Source organism: Babylonia areolata, chromosome 10 (assembly GCF_041734735.1).
Source record: "Babylonia areolata isolate BAREFJ2019XMU chromosome 10, ASM4173473v1, whole genome shotgun sequence".
Lineage (NCBI taxonomy): Eukaryota > Metazoa > Mollusca > Gastropoda > Neogastropoda > Buccinidae > Babylonia > Babylonia areolata.
Genome location: NC_134885.1, coordinates 16204267 through 16227260, shown reverse-complemented (window position 1 = coordinate 16227260; position 22994 = coordinate 16204267). Strand labels below are relative to the sequence as shown.

The following is a 22994-nucleotide window of genomic DNA, read 5'->3' as shown; positions in this document are numbered from 1 at the left end:
AGTGTATTTCTTACAGGATACCCACTTCACTAAGACAGAGCAACAGATTAGAACTGAATGGGGTTATGAATGTATATTTTCCTCAAATAACAGTAGATCGAGAGGAGTGGCTATATTACTGAACAATAATTTTGATTTCAAAATTAAAAAGATAATAAGGGATAAAAAAAAAAGGGAACTACATTATATTGGTGTTAAATACAATGGGTAGACATATAGTGCTTGTAAATATTTATGGTCCAAACAAAGACGAACCTGATTTTTTCGAAGAAATTAAAGAAAAGATTGTAGCGCTAGATGTCTTGGATGTGATCATTGCAGGAGATTGGAACCTTGTATTAAATCCAAGTCTCGATTATTATAATTATAAACACATTAACAATGCCAAAGCTAGAGAAGTAGTATTTGAAATGATTTCCCATTTAGAACTGGTAGATGTTTGGAGAGAGCTAAATCCAGAAGTTCTCCGATATAGTTGGAGGAGAACAAACCCATTTCAGCAAAGTAGACTTGATTTCGTTTTAGCCTCAGGTACATTGATTACTTATTTTAACAATGCAGATATTGTTTATGGATATAGAAGTGACCATTCCATGATATTGACTGAACTCACCTTTAAGACTGAAGAGAAAATTAAAACCTTGTGGAAATTTAACTCTTCATTACTCAAAGATCATGCATACGTAAAACTTATAAATGACACTATTGAAGAAATAAAAGGTCAATATGCAGTATTTCCATATGCAAGAGATAACCTGAACCAGATACCTAATGACAATATTCAGTTCATGATATCAGACCAACTGTTTTTAGATACGCTTCTTATGGAAATCAGATCAAAGTCAATTACATATAGCATACATAGGACAAGGGAATCAAAACAGCATGAACAAAAATTAGAAAACGAAATACAAAATTTTGAGAGAAAGTCACCCTTAAACGAAGGTGATCTTATACTGTTGAATGAGAAAAAAATACATCTAGTTGAATTTTGGAAACAAAAATGGAAGGAATTATTTTAAGGTCTAAGGTAAGATGGGCATCTCAAGGGGAAAAATAGATAAATATTTTTGTTCTTTGGAGAAAAGGCACTTTGTAAGCAAACAGATGTTGAAACTGGTGACAGAAGACGGTCGAGTATTGTCGGATAGAGAAAAAATGTTAGAAGAAACAAAGACGTTTTACGAGGAACTTTATAAAAAAAGAAATTGTAGAATGATAGATATCGATCTTTACAGAAAAGTACCAACATTGAATAAAGACGAATCTGACGAATTAGAGGGACTGATAAGTAAAGAAGAAGCTTCACAAGCATTAAAAAACCATGCAAAACGACAAAAGCCCAGGAACTGACGGAATGACTGTTATTTTTTTTAAGTTCTTTTGGAGACAGCTAGGAGATTTTATAATTCGATCACTAAATGAGGGCTTTACTAAAGGGGGAATGCCTAGCACATAAAAAGAAGGACTTGTAATATGTTTAGCGAATGGAGATGAACCTTGGGAATACTTAACAAACTGGCGACCAATTTCTCTCCTTAATGTTACTTATAAAATTGGGTCAACTTGTATTGCAAACCGGATGAAAACAGTATTACCAAAACTTATTCATGAGGACCAGACAGGGTTTATAGCAGGACGGTACATTGGAGACAATATACGAACATTGTACGACATGATAAACTACCTAGAAAAAAGAAATCTGCCTGGTCTTTTGGTCTCCATAGACTTTGAGAAAGCCTTTGACTCTGTCAGTTGGAATTATATTCAAAATGTTCTGAAAGCGTTTGGTTTTGGAAGGATATTAGTCAATAGATACATACCTTTTATAATATTATCAAAGCCTATGTGATAGTTAACGGAAAAAGGTCTCGAAGCTTCCCCATAGGCAGAGGGTGTAGACAAGGGGATCCACTATCACCCTATTTATTTGTATTGTGTGCAGAGATACTAGCGTGTAAAATTCGGGAAGATGAAGAAATTAAAGGGATACAGATTTCAGACATAGAATTCAAAATAAGCCAGTTTGCAGATGACACTTCATTCACGCTTGACGGAGATAGAAAATCTTACAATAAGTTATTTGATACATTAAATTCTTTTGAAGAAATTTCAGGTTTAAAATTAAATATTGAAAAAACAGTTAATGTATGGTTAGGTAGAAATAAGAATTCAATTGTAAAGTATTTAACAGAAAAACGTATGAATTGGAATCCTAAGAAATTTAAAATCCTTGGCATTTGGTTTATGAATGATCTATCACACTTGACAGAATTTAACGTAGAAGACAAACTAATGAAAGTTAGAAATTTATTCAAGATTTGGTCCAAACGATCGTGTACACCACTAGGAAGGGTAGCTATATTAAAATCCCTTATACTGTCTAAACTAGTGTACCTGTGGATGTTGTTACCAAACCCACCAGACAGTGAAATTAAAAATATGTGTTTTGAATTTGTATGGGACAAGAAGCCGGACAAAATAAAACGAATACACTCAGTTCACAGTATTGAAAACGGGGACATTGGATTACCAAACATACACGCATTTATACAAGCACTGAAACTATCCTGGGTAAGGAAACCCTATGTCGGAAATTTCAAATGGAAAAGAATATTACAAACCACTTGCCCGGAAATAGCTAGGTTAAACTGTTATGGCTCGAAGAGGTTCTTAAAAGATAATTATAATAACTTTTGGGAAGACGTTATGAAAGCTTATGACAATTTCAACACATACACTGAACTAGATAACAGCAAAGAGTTATTAGCTGAACCCATCTTTTTCAATGCTAAATTTAGAATCGACAACAATCCTTTTCACTTTAAAAACTGGACAGCAAAAAATGCATTTTTCGTGCGTGATATTCTGGATGAAAACTGCCAGTTTTTAAGGCAGGAAGACTTTTTTAAGAAGTGGGGAATAAGAACGAATTACCTTAATTACCTTAGTTGCATTCAGTCAATCAAAGAATACGCCAGAAAAAGAAATATAGTATTAGAGAATGAAAATAGTAAGGCGTTAGAAACCATTTGTGGGGTAAAAAAGGGAACACGGATTTATTACGATATAATCTTGGAGAAAAACGAAATTTTTAATATGAAAGCTTTTATGAAATTAATGGGAAAATAGGTTAGGTACTCAGATTGACTGGAAGAAAACATTGAAAAAGATAAATAGAATCAAAGAAATAAAGATGAAATGGTTTCAGCTTAGAATATGTCATGGAATTTTAGTATCAAATATTGTCCTAAAAAACATGGGTGTAGTTGACGATGACAAATGTAATTTCTGTTATATTGAAAAAGACACAGTGCAACATTATTTATGGTTTTGTCCAGTTTCGCAAACCTTTTGGCAGGACTTTAATAAGTTATTGAGAGAAAAATGTGAAAACTGTGAACGACTGTCATTGAACTTTGAACTGGCATTGTTTGGAACTGATGATAAAAATACAATGGATGATACTTTAGATTTAATGTTATTATGGGCAAAATTTTTTATACATAGGAGTAGAATCAATCATATAAAACCAACTCTGCAAGCATTCCTGCTTGACCTCAAGTATAGATACAAGTTAGAAAAGCATGTACACACAATGGAAATGAATTACTGTGATTTTGTTAAAAAAAATGGCTACCATACTCTGTGTTGGTAATAGAACATTGAGTAAAATGAAAACTGCCATCATAATACAGTATATGAATGATGCATGTTTGATAGAATTTTTAACAATATCAGAAATCAATATACTGCAAAATTTGACATGTTTGTACATTAATTTTGATAAAAGAAGTAAGCTGCCACAGGTAATGGATAACATAATTATATTAATCCTTTAATAACACTTTATAAAAAAACAAACAAACAAAAAACCAAAAAAACCTGGTGCTCCTTGAAGCTATGTCAACATGAATACATGCCATGATGTGACATTTGGCATCTTGTTTATCTTGTTCTTTATTATTTGTTATTGTTCTTCATCTTATTATTACTATTATAAGTATTATCATATTGAAAAATAACCCTTGTATCTCAACAAATTAATGATTTTTTTTCGATGATCATTGATGGACCAGATGTTTTGCTATGTGAATGTTGAATCACACTGATGTCGTGAAATGTCAAAATATAACCTTGTGTACAAGGGAAAAAAACAACAAAAAACAAACAAACAAACAAACAAAAAAAACCTCGTCAACCAGCAGAATTACAACAGAGAGCCATTGGGGCTTCAAATTAAACTCTGAACTATTTCAAACAAATGTTGATTATGATATAAAACATTTCTAATGGAAGCAGATGGAACTGCAGATTTTGTAAATGACATAGGTAAATATGGTTTTAACTGTTCACATTTATGGATGATATGCACGGGGGGTAATTTCATTACCGCAAATGGAGGTCACATTTGAGGTATATTTTGTTTTTATGGCATGCAGTCGTAGTCTGTATATTAGACTGGTGAGCCTTCTGCTTCTGTGATGCCCTCTCTCTCTCTCTCTCCGTCTCTCTCTCTCTGTGCGTCTCTCTCTCTCTCTCTCTCTCTCTCTGTGTGTGTGTGTGTGTGTGTGTGTGTGTGTGTGTGCACTTGTGGATGTGGATGCTTATGTTTGTTTTTTTATGTGTTCGTGTTGAATGCCGTAAGTTGGATGAGCAGTTTGCGTCCACGCTGTTCATGTTCTCATGCCTGGTATTCAGTGCATGGGTTGCAATGAGGTGAATAAGTGACCAAATGGTAGAGCACCTGACAAGGAAGTGAATGTTCTGGGTTCGATTCCAGGGAGTATAAAGATTTTTACTCTCCGACCACTACACTTTGTGTGTGAGTCTTTCGTGTCAGACAATAAACCGAGGTCACGGGTGCAACATTTACTTAGCGCACGTAAAAGATACCCACGACAAGTTATCCCTGACACATTTTGTTGAAATATATTAATTATTTATACACATTTTTGGCTGACGTGTGCAATAACCACACAGGATTATATATATACTTACCTCCGTGTGTGTGTGTGTGTGTGTGTGTGTGTGTGTGTGTGTGTGTGTGTGAGGAAAGTAGAGTAGTAATGATTACGCCTCCTTGTGACTAATAATTCCCAGTCTTCGAATCACTGGTCAGAAGGCATTGGCAACACAATAATCCAACTCCTAGTAATATGTTGCCATTAAGCTATTTTCAACCAGAACTGGCAAGATATATTTGTTAATCATTTCATCTCCTGGCCTCATTGTTTGTTAATTTCCAGTTGAAAAACCACCGAGGCAACCATGTGTTTGTTCTGTATTGTCCATGTGTTCTGTGTGGCTTGTTCAGGATTAAAGAAGCTATGCCAGTGTTGAATAAAAGCTTATTTGCGTTTGCACATTTCTTCTGTCTTTGCTGCTGTGTGCACATGTCAGATGATCGGTATAAGGACAGTCCCGGCGCTTCCTTTTTTGAGGAAGTGTCCGGGTTTGTTCCAATGTACCTTCTATTTACCTGTGTGCTAGCTTAATCGGTAGCGTAAGCAGTACTGACTTGAAGTTGTGTACCTTGTGAATAGAGAGAGTTACCACTCTTTACTATTTGTTAATCATTTCATCTCCTGGCCTCATTGTTTGTTAATTTCTAAATGGAAAGATACATCTATGAGTCCTTTAAAGTTCGCAATCCACAACCATGTCTTGTGGAAGATCCTGCATGTGCTCACAACTTCTTGCTTTTATCTATTTGCTGTGTGTGTTTTTGTGTCCATAATTCCTTTGATGGGTTTTACGTCAAATAAATTAATTTTGAGTTAACACACACACACACACACACATATATATATATATACCGTGTGTGTGTGTGTGGGTGTGCATCAGAATCAGAATCAATTTTGATTGTCAGTTAAACCTTAACAAGGTTTATAAAACACGCGTACCAGCCACACATACCACACACAAAAGTAAGTTAACAACAAATGAAATACAGAACAAGAAGTTGATTTTTTTTTTTGCATGATAAAAACAGTTCCTATCAAACATTCCATATAGAAACATTTGTACCCAGTATTAATTGAATATAAAAAAACAAGGTAATGGCGTCGACGTTAACTCTCTCCATACGAACGGCGAAAGAGGCGACGTTAACAGCGTTTCACCCCAATTACCATAATCAAAATATTGCAAGCGTAAGGCTCTTATACTGAAGAGGTGAATGTTGACAGAGAATACCACAATTCTGACGACGGAAGCTAAAGTTTGGGTCATTCAGACACCCACTGGACATCCGAGGGGCCTGTGTAGAGGAGAAGAGAGGACTGGCCGTAGTGAGTTAGTTAACCCGGACGGCAAAGGACAAACGAACGTCGACAGACTGACTTTTTTCTCTCTTTTTTTTCTTTTAAGCATACTTTTAATTCAGGGAGCATACAAGTCATACAATTACCGGTCATAGCACTGAGACAGCCCTTCTCAAAACTGCGAATGATTTATTAACTTCTCTTGACAACAACGAAATAATTATCTGTTCTCTCCTTCCTTGATCTTTCAGTCGCCTTTGATACCGTTGATCATCAGATTCTCCTCAACCATCTGAATTGCACTCCTAGAATCTGAAATCTTGCTCTCTCATGGTTCCGCTCTTATCTGTCTGACCGGTCCAATGTTATTTCTGTTTGCGGTCATTCATCCTCCCCTTCCGACGTACAGTTTGGCTCCGTGCTTTGGTCCATTCTGTTTGTTCTTAATACACAACCGATTTCCGATTTGTGAATCATCATTCGTTGTCCCACCTTATCTTTTCAGATGACAACCAGCTTAATCTGTCGGGACCTCCGTCTCTCCTTCCCTCTCTTATTGACTTTACTCAGACCTGCGTCTCCGATCTGAAGACATGGCTGATTGAAAACAAGCTAAAACTTAATGAGAATACAACTGAAATCATGATTATCGCCCCACAAAAACTTTGCCACTCAGTCTCCGTCCTTTTTTTTTTCTTTTTTTTGGGGGGGGTGGGGGGTGGGGGGTGGGGGGGGGGTGGAGGGGGGGGGGTTGTAGGGCCTCCAACCTCCTCTTTTTTCCCTACATATTTCTTCTTTTTCCCTTTTTTTGGGTGGGACCTCCATCCTCCTATGTTTTCCCACATCTTTCTTTTTATTCTATCACAGTTTCATATATATCTTTCATGCACCACTTAACCAATCACTTTCTTCCATATTTTTCCCCTATCGTCTGGTGCAGCAATAGCCCCAGTGTGTCTTGAGGCGTGCATTTTAAGTGTATTCGATGTCTGTGTACACTTGCCAGGTTTTTAAAATTTTTTATCTTCTAGCGTTCTACTATATGCATTCTAAACATGTATGACAAGTAATTACATCTGTCTGGGTTTGTTATTGCCCTAGTGTGAGTTGTTTTGTTAGATATTGAACCTTTTCTGTCGTCCATCCTCTTCCTCCCTCCCTCAACGTCTCCCCGACCCCCGCTCCCTCCCTGCCGTAACTCGCTCCCCTCCCCCCCCCCCCCCTACGCACACACCCTCTCTTAACCTAATGCATAACCAAAGAAGAAAAAAAAAAGATTTGTCATCTGTTTCATAACAATGGACAGATCCTGCCTTCCCTTTTAATGTCTACATTTGTTTACATGCTAGTGGTTTTAAGTGACCAAGTGCATGCATGTAAAAGTGTATGCGGAGTTAGAAGTGGTAGGGCACATCCTTTCCACTGACCATCTCTCCCAGAGGGCGCCGTCCCTTGTTCTTGTTGCTTATAGTCCAGCCGACCGCACTTGGCCATCTCAGGACTGTCAAACCATATAAATGAGAATACAACACAAAACTGTCACATCTACAAAAAACAAAAACAAACAAAAAAACAAACCAAACAAACAAAAACAAACAAACAACAAAGAAAAAAAAACCCAACCAATAAGACAAACCCAGAAAACACAGTTCATGACACAGTATCCCAACCATTCAGCTCCTTATAGCAAAATTAATAAGACTATGCCGTGCTGAGGACGCCAGCCATTCCGCTTAATTTATCATCCCCAGATTACAAAAAATCGTAAAAGGGGAGAAAAACAACTTTAAAGCCAAACAAACAAAAAGGCCATATAGGCAAATAACACTGCAGAATGGGCAGCTAGTGTCCATCCCAGTGTTTACATCTCACTTTCTAATCGTCAGAGCAGAACAGCACAGTCTGTACATCATAGACTGCGGAAAAGAGAAAAAAGTATCAAGGCCTGCTTGAAAAAAGAAAGGGGAATGGACTGGGAAGGCAGAAAAAAGAGACAACAGTGAAGATAGGAAAAAGGCAGAAACAAAGAGCAATAGAAAAGAGGAAATTTCTAGCACAGAATTTCCAGAAGGCGGGGATACTATTTATACTGAAAGAAGCCCAGCATCCCGCGGGGGAACCGCCGTTCCTTGATCAGTCGAAATGTAAAGCGAAAGCGAGCAAGGGACAGGTAGGAAGAGTGGTCATTGGAAAGGTTTAGTGGCAAGAAACTCATTCCCTTCCCATCAAGGGAAGAAAAGCCAATACTTACCAGAATATGCGTGTATGTGTGCGTGCATGTATGTGCATGTGCGTGTGTGTTTGTGTGTTTGCGTGCATGCTTGCGTGCGAACTCAATCCATGGCTAGTTCTTACCCCGGATAAGAAGTAGCCTAGGCTACTTTCTACCCCGGGTTTATACCAGCCTTGGCCGTTTCATACCCCTCCTGGCCGGAATATACTCCCTGTGTACACTTCGCTCACCCAACCAGTCTGCATTACATTAATGATGACAATAATGATGATGATGGTGATAATCATCCTTCCAATGCTCAAGCCGCTTTACAATTAATGCAAGAAAGTGATGTGATGATGACCATGGCTTCAAGAGTCAGATGGAAGATACGTGGCTGTGGGTCTGGCGGTGACTGCATGGTGAGGCCATTCCGGGCCCTGAAGTCTCGCCCACATGTGGGACACAAGTGAGTGGGTGCTTTGTGGCAGTGGATGCTGCTCGGGCCTTGCGCACAGCACCCTTTCGTTGCGCCTCGGTGATGCGCCTGGTTTCAGGTGCACGGGCTCCTGTGGTGATCTTGCTGCGCCAAGCTGGACGGTCCAGAGCAAGTGTTTCCCGGGTGTTTATGTCGACGCCCAGGTCTTTGATGGACGCTTTGAGACAGTCTCTGTAGCGTTTATTCTGCCCTCCAACTGTACGCTTACCCTGACAGTTCTCCGTGTAGTAGCTGCTTAGACAGTCGGCTGTCTGGCATTCTGACTATGTCCATCCCATCTGGCATGGGCTATCTGCAGGAGGGTATAGACGCTGCAGAGGCCAGCTCGTTCCAGGACTTCCGTGTCGGGGACCTTGTCCCGCCACCTGATGTGGAGGTGTCTACAGATACAGCTCAGATGGAAGCGTTAGAGCTGTTTGGCGTGTCTGCTGTAGACAGTCCAGGTCTGGCTGGCGTAAAGGAGGGTGGTAAGGACTACTGCACAGTAGATCTTCAGCTTGGTAGTAGAGCTGGGTCGTCTCCACTCCCATACGTTCTCACGGAGTTCTCACGGCGCTGACTTTGGCAATCCTGTTTTTGACCTTAGCGTCTTTGTTCACACACACACACACACACACACACACACACAAACACCCCCCACCACCACCCCCACACAGACACACACGTACGTCCTTCACATGCCATGCCCGCTCACATCATGCTCACTTTCAGACAGCATCAAAGAGGTTAACAGTGACCTAGTTGGCATGCAGTGCAGGGGAGCATGTCTATGGTTTCCCAGGTCTAAGTTCTCCCATGTCCATGTTCCCCAAGGTCTAAGTTCCTCCAGGTCTATGTTCCCCCACTGCTGACCATTGTTGACCACAGTTCAAGAGTGCTCAGACTGCATTATGTTGTCGCATTTGTGCATTATGTCTTTGAAGATGTTTGACCATTAATGATGACCACTATGGACCACTGACCACCGCTGACCACTACTGGCTGCTGATCATTGACTACTGCTGACCACTGCTTACAAGCACCCAAAAGTGTATGTATGATTAAACGAACATAATAATTATGTTTAGGGGAACATAGACTTGGGGGGATACAGACCTGGAGAAACATAGACCTGGAGGAATATAGACCTTGGGGAACATAGACCTACCAAAAACGTTTTTTGGGGGAACATAGACCTTGGGGAATATAGATTGGGAGAACAAAGACCTGGGGGAACAAAAACCCAGAAAACGCAAATTTAGGGGAACATAGACCTGGGGGAATATAGTCCTGTAAGAACTTATAGCTGGCTGAAGGAAACTTTTGGAGGAACATAGAGCTGATCCCCCAAATTATCTGCAAAATAAACCGCTAAACCACTTCATGGAGTGTGAGTGAGTGTGTATGTGTGTGTGTGTGTGTGTGTGTGTGTGTTCTTTGTCTCTTTTCTTTCTCTTTGATTTTTTTAGTGGAGATACCTTTCTTCAGTCAGTACCCTCTTTTTCTTTCTTGTTTCTCTTCTTAGTTTCTTCTTTCTTCCATGTTCATTATCGTTTAGAGTTTTATTCATCCTTTCAGTCCAGTTGATTATGGAGGACTGCTATCAAAATGATACTTCTACGCCCAAAAGAAGACATTCAAATACTCAACACTATAACTTAATAAGAAAACGCAAATATGTTTCAAACAACAATTAGCATTTGAATAAACCACTTGTGCAAATTTGATAAACGTACTAATAGCTAACAAATTTCATCTGCTTCCTATGAGCAAAAAACAGAAAATAGATATAAAAAAACAAAAATGAAAACCGACGTCGGAGACAAATATTTTCATGCACACACTTGTTTCAGAAGTCGTTATACTTTGTGCATTCCATTATAAAATAGAACTAATCCCCAATTACAGCCATATTACAAACCTTGCATTACCACAACTCTCGTGGTGTTCCACTACGTCTCCCTCTGTCTATTTCCAACTCAAGATTACTTGGCATAATTCATCAAAAGCAATCACTGTACATCAGAGCGACTGGACGTCTTTAGGAACGAACTTCATGTTCAAATATAATATCAATTAAACAGGTGTTACATATCAAAAATCTTAATTGCAAATAAGACAATAGTTTTATCCAAGCAACAAGTACATTGATTACTTTCCAATTTTGAATAAAAGCCCATTGGTAATAAATATTGTGTAAAATAAATTCCTCGCAGTTCACATGCCCTTCATTCTAAGGTTGTTAATCTTGACACCCTTCAAATATCAGTGTATTTCAGAGATAAAAAAAAAAGGGGGGGTGGGGGGGTGTGTGTTAAAAAATGGCTCAGAGGATATAAACTAGCTTTGGTGATCAGTATGATTTATTCTATTTTATCGTAAAAAAGAACGGTTTTCTTGCTCACATACATTTGGACCTAACGCAAATTTTAATCCAAATTCCATTGTACTATGGGGCGCCTAGACGCTTTCTCGTAATGTGTGAGAAGGCGTGGTGATGATGATGGGCGAGTGCCATCCATATTGTAGCTTTCTGACATTGTCATAGGCGGTGATGCATGGTGTTCGAGTGCGGCCCAACATCTCCGTTTTCAGCTCTCTGGGTGTCTGTTGGCGTTAGCTCTTCTTCAGCTCATGGTCCAAGTAACTGTGGGTATTTTTCTCCGAGGATCTCCCCCCCCAGTAAACCTCCCCACCACCGGGCTAGAGGTTATAGCGCGCCTGTTGATCGCATGATGAACCCGTCGTAGAACACATGGTGTGTTTCAGTGAGTGCAGCAGTACTATCTGCTCCCCTGACCCATTCCCTAGGATCATCGCCAGTTGGTCCGGGGCTACAAATATCACAGCTAGCCCTCATATATGAGGGCCGTCATTATATCCGCAACCTGGGCACCCGCTACTGAGTTGGTGGTAGCCTGTCCCCTGGGAAAGCGTGGTAAGTCCCAAATGTTTTGATAAAAAAAATCCTTTTGTCATCGGGGTTAGCTTCTTGTCTTTTCCCAACACGAATCTTAGAGAAAAATGAGAGAGAAAAAGAAGAGAGAGAGATGGGAGGGGGATGACAATGACGATCATAATATTGATGGTGATGTTGGTGAAGACGTCGACGGTGATGACACAGGATCTTGCGCGCACGCACGCGTGTGTTTGTGGGTGTGTGTGTTTCCTTTTGTCTATTTGAATATTTTCCTTTTTTGAATCTGTTTCTTTTCCCAAAATGCTCGTATACATGATATATGAATAGAGACGTGTTCTGAATGCTTTCACGAAAAGCTGATTTCAACGAGACATTGCGTGCAAATAGGTGCTAACACAAACAGATGAACACATGATCAAGCGTGAAATGAAGGAACATCGTAAATCGTGTGACAGAAAATGTTGCATATCAATAAACATCAAAACGTAATCTGGACCAGTTTTCACGCTCCGTAACGAGGGTATAGCATTGTGAAACACCATTTTTTGACACATTTGTGTAGAAAGTTGCTTCATTTCGATGTTATTTTCAATATCCGTCGGGAAAGATTAGGGTCAAGTCTTCTTACGTAGTTACATATATTACCACAATTTTGTTTACTGTAATTTCGATGTTGATTTTTTTAGGTTCGTACATTGCAATGATCCGTCTGATGGAAAATGCAATGAATAGCTGTCATTTTCAGTGTCATCACCGTCGACGTCCTCACTAACGCATGGGTTCATGCAAGAATCAAATCCGGTACCGTCACTTCCTGATTGGACGCAGTATCCGGCCATTGGTGCTTTATCCAGTCACCACTTCACTGCATGTGGATGTTTTATATATACATGTACCAGCTTGAAGAATAATTCAAAATTCACCGTCTAAAACCGCGAAACAAAACAAAGATGAAGCGCATGCACTTGAGTTTTACAGGTATGCAAGTTCGTGTTTCATGTCTAAAATAGCAGGCATTTGAGTAAAGTAGCCAAATTGCGTGACTTCACACTTACAAAACCCGTTGAACCTCATCAACAGGATCCTTCACCCCCTCCCTGCTTCCCCCTCTCTCTCTAGACGTTACCATTCTCACGCTGAACGAACATAGAACAGAGGCTGCAGCAGATCACGCGACAACACAGCGTAGCTAAATGGATGTGGGTTGTGTGGCCCTTGTTTGGCCTGTTTGCCCACTGCTGCCTGGCTCTTCGGTCTTCTGTAGGTGTGGCAACAGATAGTCCACTTCATTCCTCTGCCCTTTGAAACCTTTGCTGCTTTGGGTCAAGTTTAGCGTGGTTTGTCAGCCCGCTCAATCAACTTGATACTACGTTTGTGTTGAGACATAGCGGCCCCGTTTAAAATACGACCACTTTGTTCTGATTTGAAATGGTTCACTCACGTCTAAAATAGCGTCTGAGGTTTAACGGGCATTAATTGATAAAATTGTTATTATTAGTAGTACACGATAAAACGTGTATGAAAATATGAATTCATACATTATATTTCCTGTTCCAGTTTAAAATTCACACGGTAGTCGGAAAAATGCGATTGATTAGTCCAAGGTCCAAATACGCTATATTGCGCCAGCATTGAAAACCCCCCAGGTCAGAGAGCCAGCCAAATGGTACGCGTTAGTGTATGTGTTTATACTGTTGTCATTGTTTGAACCTGTTCACGAATACGAATACGATCTTCAGTGATTTGTGTCTTATGTTTCTCTCCATACAGTACTTGCAAAATTGTACAAAACATATCTAAGAAGTTCTGTCGCTTCAACATCCATCAACCATACATCCTATCCACACGATGGACCTTCATCTCTCTCACACACACACATACGATTTGAATGCTCTCCGATATTATTTTTTAAAATCTTTTTTCTTCTGCGAAACAAATTAATGTTTGTCCAGAAAACAGTTTGTCTGTCACTTGGTTGCGCAGCATACAAGGACACACACACACACACACACACACACACACACACACACACACACACACACACACACACACACACACTTTCAAAGGATCAAGTAATCGATTTTGTTTGAATACTCTCCGACATTTTAAAATCTATTTTTCTTCTGCGAAACAAATTAATGAGTGTCCAGAAAACAGTTTGTCACTTGGTTGCGCAGCATTCAAGGACAAGATCATTCTTCAAAATCTCACTGTCCAGTTTTCATCAATACCCATTTGTCCTTCCGCGCGCGCGCGCACACACACACACACACACACACACACACACACACACACACACACACACACACACACAGTTCTCAAGAATTTAAAAGGTGGATTGAACGTGGAATAAAAGTCTTCAGAGCTCTGGATTTCAACTTAAAAGTTCTGTAGCATCGTCCTGATGGCAATAGCTCATAATACTTTGCTAAAATATGGGTGTCGTCAGTTGCTATCTGCCTGCTTTTTTTAACAACTCGACTTTCATACAGCTCTTGCATACTAGCTTGTTTCACTCCCACAATTTTACTGCATACACTCATGACATCGTTCAAAACACGCTTACCCCTCACTCCCAAACTTCCATACCAGCACATAAATGAAACTGTGAGCACGGACTCGATACAATATCGATAATAACTTTGAAGACTATTTGAATTTATACCAACATTTCTAAGCTTCTGTAAACAAAAAATTCTAGATTGACATTTCTTATGAACGGAATCAACATTTCTATCAAAAGTCAGCTTATTGTCTAAGATGGTCCCTAAATATCTATATTCATTAACACTCTCCACTGTTTGACCATCAATACCAAGGTTAGCTACAGGCAAGGGGTCTTTCCGAAAATCTATTAACATTTCTTTTGTTTTCAATACGTTGAGATCCAGATTGTTTTTCTCACACCAGGAACAGAACTTTTTAATTTCACTGAAATAAATAGCATCAGAGTTGGACAGATCTTCAATTGCTGAATCATCAGAATATTTTATGACAGGAGTTTCCTCCGTGCCTCTGCAGTCATTTGTGTACAGTGTAAAAAGAACAGGGGACAGCACTGTACCTTGGGGTGCACCAGTAGAAATAGATTTTGGAGAAGAGTGGGCAGAATGAAAGCGGACGGACTGAGTTCTATCGAGAAGAAAACTTACTATCCAAAGAGTAAGCTTCGGATCAATATCCATGCCTACTGATTTTGACTTGCACGTGGCTCTTTTTCTCCTCAGCGAGTCAGTGTGGCTTCTCTCTGCTTGTTTCACCACTCTCTGAATAACAGATTTCCATGGTCCACGTGTGTCCGCAAAGCCTTCCAGGTCTGTACATCAATACCAGTATTTTTCAGGTCCCGTTTGCCTAATTCTTTGAATCTCAGTCGGGGACGGCCTTGAGGCCTAGATCCCTCTGATAGCTCGCCGCACAGCAGATCTTTAGGAATGCGGCCTTCACCTATTCGGCGAACATGACCGAGCTAGCGAGGACGGCGTTGGCTCAGAAGGGCGAAGACAGTTGGCAAGCCTGCACGCTCAAGTACTTCAGTATTTTGGGATCTTGTTCTGCCATCGGATTCCAAGAATGCGTCTGAGGCAACGGAGATGGAAGCTGTTTAGTCTCATCTCTTGGGCATAATATGTGGTCCACATTTCACTAGAGTAGAGTAGGGTGCTTAGAACGCAAGCTCTGTACACCTGCATCTTGGTGTTCCCTCTTGTGAAGTTCGGACATGACCCCGGCGGTCTTCCCAATTCTTGAATTGATCTCTGACATTGTCGACCCCAGATACTGAAAATGGTCAACAGAGTTGAGCTCATAGCTCCCGATGTTGACGATTGGAGCAGAGTTAGTGACCTGTCCCATCATTTCCGTTTTCTTAAGGCTTATAGTGAGGTCAAATTCGTTGCGTGCAATGTATGTGTGTATGTAGATACGTGTGTGTGTGTATGTGTGTGTGTGTGTGTGTTTGCCACTGTAAAATCTAGCAAATTCATTTTCTCTGGAAATACTTAGTCGACGACAAATTTGACTTTAAAACAGTTCTTTCCTCACATTCCAATTATAATGACAATGGACACCTGGGAATGACAATAAAATGTAAAGAAGCAAGATGTTTCCAAAGTAATTTCACTGTCACATTTGTATTTCTTTTTCACTAACCTCTAGTGATTTTAATTTCCATCCTGAAGCGTTGATTTACTGCAGTCATTTCATCATTTCATTTCAAACTGAACTTTTTTTTTAGAATGGAAGCTACGTTGATACATGCATCTACCAGAAGCAGCAACATATTTTTAACAAAAAAAAGAGAAATTGATGTTGTTTTTTGTTGCTGTTGTTTTTGTTTGTTTGTTTGTTTTAACATTCATGTTGAACTAGAGATTTTCAGGGTTGCGTTATAAATGAGAAGGAGAAGACTGGTAATACCATCTAGTTATGGAAGTCCCATAACCTTTTACGGCCATCTGAGCAGTGACTTTGTATCCACTGTGTCTATGGCTCGGCAAAGGGATGCGGGACCCATTTTTTCTCCTTCTGTTTTATTCACACTTCGAGTGAGTGAGGAAATTTGGAGCAAAATCCTTTCCTAATGACACAACACCATGCCGAAACGGGGTCTCCAACCCTGCTTACTGGTGATGATTCAATCAGAAGTCAAACAACTAACTGATTCTGCCACGGCGACTCCACAAAACAATCCACAATATAGTAAACAATTTACTTTTTTTGAAGGTAGAACGTTTTGGTGGCTTCTGTTCCGATTTATTTATAAATGAAAATCGACAAGCATCTACAAAGGCAATGGTCAGATCTGGAATTTCAGCTTCCTGTTTACATTAGTACGTAATTATAAGCTAACCGGTCGTAGTATTTTTTGTCCTCAATTCAGATGTGTTGGAGAAAGTGAACTTCACCTTGTTTCGTGTGTTCTGCATTAAACGATCCTAAACATCAGTTAAATAGCCCGTCTTTGGTCTTCTTTCCTTAGCTATGACATCAAAAGAGAAAAGTATTCAAATAGAGCAGTCTGCTGGTTAGTTGTAAAAATGTTTAGTTGATGATTAATTTTGAAATATGAATGATCAAATATGTGAAGATTTATGAATACATATTGGCAGATACGATACTTTTTGTGGTGATGTAATGCTTCTTCACAGCATTCCCGTCATGTTAAACTTTTAAAGTGTCCAAGTCTGTGACCCCCACCGTCCCCCCTCACACACACACACACACACACACACACACACACACACACACACACTTATCTATGAAGATTTTATACTTCAACATCCGTCAGAGGATTTCTGTCCACGCCATGGACATTGTAAGAGAGAGAGAGAGAGAGAGAGAGAGAGAGAGAGATGATGATGATGAGATGATGATGATGATGATGACGATGATGATGATGATAATGATGACGTTATTCTTCTTAAGTTAAAAATATATGTGTATGTCCATAGGAAACATTAACAATTCATTTTATTCTGAAATACGATTACCAGTACCAGTTAAAATGAGTTCCCAATACGCATGTGCGTTAGAGTTTTTCTTCGGTGTTCGTTTTAGTTCGAAGCAAACTGCAGTCATTTTGAGAGAAATATTCGTAGGTTTTGTTTTTTTTTGTTTTGTTTTGTTTTTTGTTCGCTTTCTGTTTTTGTTTTTGAGATGAGCGTGTGTTTTCACGAATTCCGATGATGGGTTGTCATTTTTTTTTTACGTTTCTGCTGATGATATATGCTGAGAAAGGTTCGAGCAAGCTTCGATATTACAGTGACTTTAGTATCGTAGCCTACACACCTCAGGTCAGTCACCCTGACTAGAGACGGAGAGTACGTCATCATGATCGAAATGTGAGGTGTGGTACAACTCGTCCGAACCTTGACAGATCTATATAATGATAACAAAACCTAATCAAAATGTACAGTCCACCCCGCCCTGGCTTGCGTTCTTCATCTGACAGACGCATGTTCGAAATCCCGCGTTACAGACGCAAGTCCCATGGTTTCCGAACATTTACACACTATGGCCCTGGGTTTTGGAAATCTCGACCACAGAACATCAGACACTGCTCCACTTTATAATCTTTCAAGTCTAATTAAAACATACGTATTTAAAACAATACTTTAAACTATAGATCATTCTCTCCCCAAACCGTCTTTATGTGTGTGCGTCGATGTGTTTATGTGAGGGTTGGGGTGTTGGGTAGAGGTGGGAGGTGGTTTGAGGCGTAAGCGTTAATATTAATTTTAGCGTCTTTGTATCTTGATATTTTATGTGGGTGAGGCGAAAGAGCTGAGTCGTAATTTGAGTGAGTTTTGTATCTTAACATTTTACTGTGGAAGGGATTTGAGAGAGCTGTGTGAGTCGTGAGTGATGTTACACTGTTTTAACTGGTGAGCGAGTTGTATGTAATCTTTAAAAAAACAAAAAAAACAACAACAAAAAAACCCAAAATAAACATTCCTGTTTCTTAGTCATAATAAGTGTAGTGTTGAAAGCGCTTAGAACCGCAGGGTAAGCGCTATACAAATGTACATTATTATTGCTACCATCATTATTACTATTAAATGCTGATTGATAAGGGCTGCTGAAGAAATAATTGTTCCATTTGCAGCACACAACATACAGTTCGAAAAATACTGGTTTCTGATGGTGAGCTGAGATATCATTTGGATCGATATATAATTATGGTAAACTGCCAACCCCCTACCCTCTTCCCCTCCATCCTGGTGTTTTCCGTTTTGTTGTTGTTCAGCAAGATTACACGTGAGCCACGAAGGCTAAGCCACTCAGCCACTTACCTGTTTGTTTACTTATTTAGCTATCTATTGTTATAAAATAAATTTCATTTAATCATCTATTTCTCTTCTGTTTACAAAGGTCGGTAAACAATATACCACTTTAGTTTCTGCTGTCACACACACACACACACAAACACACACACACACACACACACACACACACACACACACACACACACACACACACATCTATTCATAATCAGAAAGAATTCTGGAATAATGTTCATGAAGCGTCATTTTAAAAGAAACAACCCGTTAATAGCATTGACATTGATATTTAGTTTAAGCATTTTAAATCTTTGTTGAACAAAGAGACTAGTAATGATAATCTTGATGAATATTTCCAACACGCTGAGTGTGATGGTCACATGAATCGTCCAATATCTAGGGAAGAATTCTTGTTTGCTATATAAAAAAACAAAAACCGTAAAGCTTCTGGTCCTGACGGTATTATTGGTGAATTCTACAAAATCTCTAACGAGCAAGTTATACGGGTTTTTGTGTGTGTGTGTGTGTGTGTGTGTGTGTGTGTGTGTGTGTGTGTGTGTGTGTGTGTGTGTTAAGTTGTTTAATGTTCTGTTTAATAAGGGTATTTCCCCTGATGCCTGGATGGAGTATGTTATTTTGCCATTGTATAAAAGGGGTGATGCCAGAGACCCAAATAATTATAGAGATATCTCTCTGAGTAATATAAGTTATAGATTATATTGTGTTATTATTAATTCAAGATACAGGAATGGGTACAGATGAATTATTTTACAGGTAGGTACCTAGCTGGTTTAAAAAAAAGAATATTCAACAATCGATCATATGTTTGCTCTGTTAGCAATGGTACAAAACCAGTTTTCTTATAATCGAAAATTATAGTTAGCCTTCATTGACTTTGAAAAGGCCTTTGATTCTGTGAACAGAAATATACTTTGGTTTATTTTATTAAATGGTATGAGGCAAAATTGTTTTCAGATTATGTATGATAATGTGAAATGTAGAGTTAGATGTGGCGCTGCACAAACAAATAATATTAAGTGTACAACAGGAGTAAAGCAAAGTGATGCATGCAGCCCAATTTTATTTTCTCTTTTTATTAATGAATTGGCTATCGAAATACCCAATCATGGAAGACACAGTGCCACTATTTCTTATGATGCATTTGAGCTGTTTATTCTTTTATTGGCTGACGATGTTACTTTATTATCCGAGAGTGTTGTTGGTCTTCAGACTCAGTTAAATATTTTACAGCAAGCTGCAACTCTTCAGTTGAAGGTTAACATGAAAAAAAAGTAATATTATTGTATTTCGGAAGGGAAAATACTTAGGTGCGAGGGAGAGATGGCTTTATGACAGTGTAGCTATGTCTGTGGTAAATGTGTATAAGTATTCAGGGATATTTGTATTCACACGTTTAAGCTTTGCTTCAGCGTGCAAAGATCTCGCTAGTACGGAAAAAACGCATTGTTGTGTATCATGAAAATATTATCTCCACTAAATAATACTTCCCCGAACTTGTTTCTGAAAATGTTCCATTTCCAAGTGCAGCCCATTGTACAATATAGTTTAAATAAAGCTGCGTTTTACTGTGAATATGTACATCTAGTTGCTTTGAAGAAGTTTTTATGTATTGATATGTGTACCCTAAATGATCTTGTTATGGTGAAACTAATAGATACCCGATAGTTGTGAATTCTGCTGTTCAGTGCGTACGATACTGGCATAGACTGATACAAATGGATGAAAGTATAATACCTTTGAAAATTAAAAAAAAAATCCTGTTTGAACTGGATGCTAGAGGAAAGAAAAATTGGGCAACTGATGTACGTATTTGTCTGTGTGAAAATGGTTTTGGCGGAGTATGGTTAAATCAAGGTGTTGGTAGCATAAATGATTTTGTTAAAATCTTTCGTCAACGTTTAATTGACTGTAGATGGCAAGCATGGAATGAAAATGTTTAAATTAGTGATAGATTTTGTATGTATAGAACGTTTTGTGGGCTGCATGATATGAAATCGTATCTAATGCTAAATATCGACAAACATTTGAGAATTTTAACAAGATTTAGGTTGGGTGTGTCGGGTTTAGCAACTCATCGTTACAGATACAGGGAACCTAATGATAATAATTTGATTTGCCCTTTATGCCACAAAGAAAAAGAAGACGAAGTACATTTTGTGCTAAGCTGTCCAGCTCTTGAAGAGATTAGAGAAAAAATATATTCCATCCAAATATTAACGACAGCCTTGTGCTTTCAAGCTGAGTTTGTTGATGTCGTCAAAACGGCAAAATGATGTGTGAAATTTGTTTATCTTCTGGCATAAATCATTTAGATTTAGAGGAATTGAAACTGCATGATATGTTTTGTTATCATAAATGTTGCTTCATGTGATTTTTTTCTTCGTGTCTATTCAAACAAATGCGACGCAACAGATGTTTGTGTACCCCTTCATAGGGTCTATGGCCTGATGAATAAATTATGCGTATCCGTATCCGTCTCTGTCTCTCTCTTTGTTTCTCAATGTGTGTGTGTGTGTGTGTGTGTGAAAACATGAATACAAATGTTCACCGCTTACGTTCCGGATCTTTACTGCCCGAATGACAGCTGTTTCCATCATGAGAATCTTCAAAGGCATGATCAAAAGAGGTTATCCTAAGAATAAAACATGTATAATGTTCGTCACGAGTGAGTGAGCCTTGTCCGGCCGGGGGAGCAGATCTGACATGAGGGCACTATTAAACGGCGCACCAGCCTATCGCCTATCGCTGGTGTCCCTCTCGCGCCTCCGTTCCCTCCACCTTGCTGCCCCAGTCAACAGCTGTATATAAAAGGTGGATGCTGGGCCTCAGAAGTGGAAGCAACGAATTGTGAAAGATATCATCAGCTTTGAGAAAAAAAACGGCTTCCAACCTTTCTGACTGTGCAAACTGGATGAAAACAGGTCAGTCTGTTGAAAATTTCTTACTGTGAAAAAACACTTAACAGTTAGTTGACAAACTAAAGATGACCAACATTCTTCATTCTTCACTGCCTGAGACACCAGTACCAATGGATACAATATTTAAAATATAAACACTTAATTATCAGATCACAGAATTAGAATAATATTTATTATTTACAAAGTTGTAATTTTCATTTGTTCGTTCGTTTCTTTATACGTTCCTCCATTTAGTTATTCACCTGTTCGTTCATAAATTCATTCATTTTGTTTTTTCCTTACCACATAGATGAAGACAATATCGTGCTGGGAAAGCAAGACAATACCGGCATCTCTACAAGACATAAATGACATCATTTGGTAAATGTTTTGCACTGTCACGTCTTGCTAGTCATGGCTCGGAGTTTGTGGCGCAGCGACAGATATGAATTATTATTCAACCGAAAAAATAAAAGAAAGAAAACCTTTTCCGACACCCCATGTTCTGTAAAACTGACCAAGTGGAAAACAAGGTCTGGATGACGTCCATATGTGTACATGATTGAAGCAGCTGTCCACATAACTTTGTCCCCCACGAATAAAACTTCCTCAGTGCCATCAAAACCGTCATTAAGTTCCTGTTGCTCGTTTCACTTCACGGAACAAAGATTTCAATCTGGACTTGAGCTTGACTGGTTAAGAAAAGATTAAGAAGTGCGGACATGCGCATGATTCAGCAGAAAGGCAGAGAGGGATACCTAAGCTTGTTATTATATTGTTACACTTTTGACAGCTTTCTTACTCGCTTCCATTTACAGCCTTTCATAAAGTAACGCGGGTCAGACCTTTGGTTTTGGTCAACTTTGTTTGATGCAACCGACATCATGTCTGGTCGGTTGGGCTATAAATACACACTCTGAACTGAACTGTTTATTTTACAGATGCTGAGGATGACTTACCTGTTTACTGCTGTGTCTACTGTCCTCATGCTGTCTGTGTTAGCGGGTCTAGCCACAGGCGATGACGATTTCCCTTGGAGCCATCTGTTTGGTAAGTGACTTTGCCCGCTTGCCTGCGTTTCTGCCAGTCGATTCGTAACATTCGTCTCACCAAAATTAGATAATTATTGTTTGTAAGGTCACATAAAAATGCTAACTTATAGTATTTACACACACACACACGCGCGCACACACACACACACACACACACACACACACACACACACACACACACACACACTTTGACCGTCAAGAGATTTTTCCTCTGTTCATAATGCGAACAAATCAATTTTCCGCAGTTAATGTCATGCAATAGAATCATCCATTTCCACCAACCTGCCGTATCTTTTCCAACACCTAGCTAACAATCACTGCCAAGCCCTTAGTTACAATTACTTAATGTAAATAAGAGCAAACTGC

The 22994-nt window shown here is 39.1% G+C and overlaps 1 protein-coding gene across 2 annotated transcripts in view; it reads left to right on the top strand.

The window, feature by feature from the left end:
- Positions 1 to 21504: 21504 nt before the first annotated feature.
- The window catches only part of LOC143286828 (uncharacterized), a 73728-nt gene continuing 72238 nt past the window's right edge, over positions 21505 to 22994 (top strand). For both annotated transcript variants that reach the window (XM_076594648.1, XM_076594647.1), the window contains exons 1-2: positions 21505 to 21600; positions 22518 to 22626. In XM_076594648.1, the coding sequence (XP_076450763.1) occupies positions 22518 to 22626 (109 nt within the window). In that variant the 5' untranslated portion in view covers positions 21505 to 21600. The remainder of the gene's footprint in view (positions 21601 to 22517; positions 22627 to 22994) is intronic.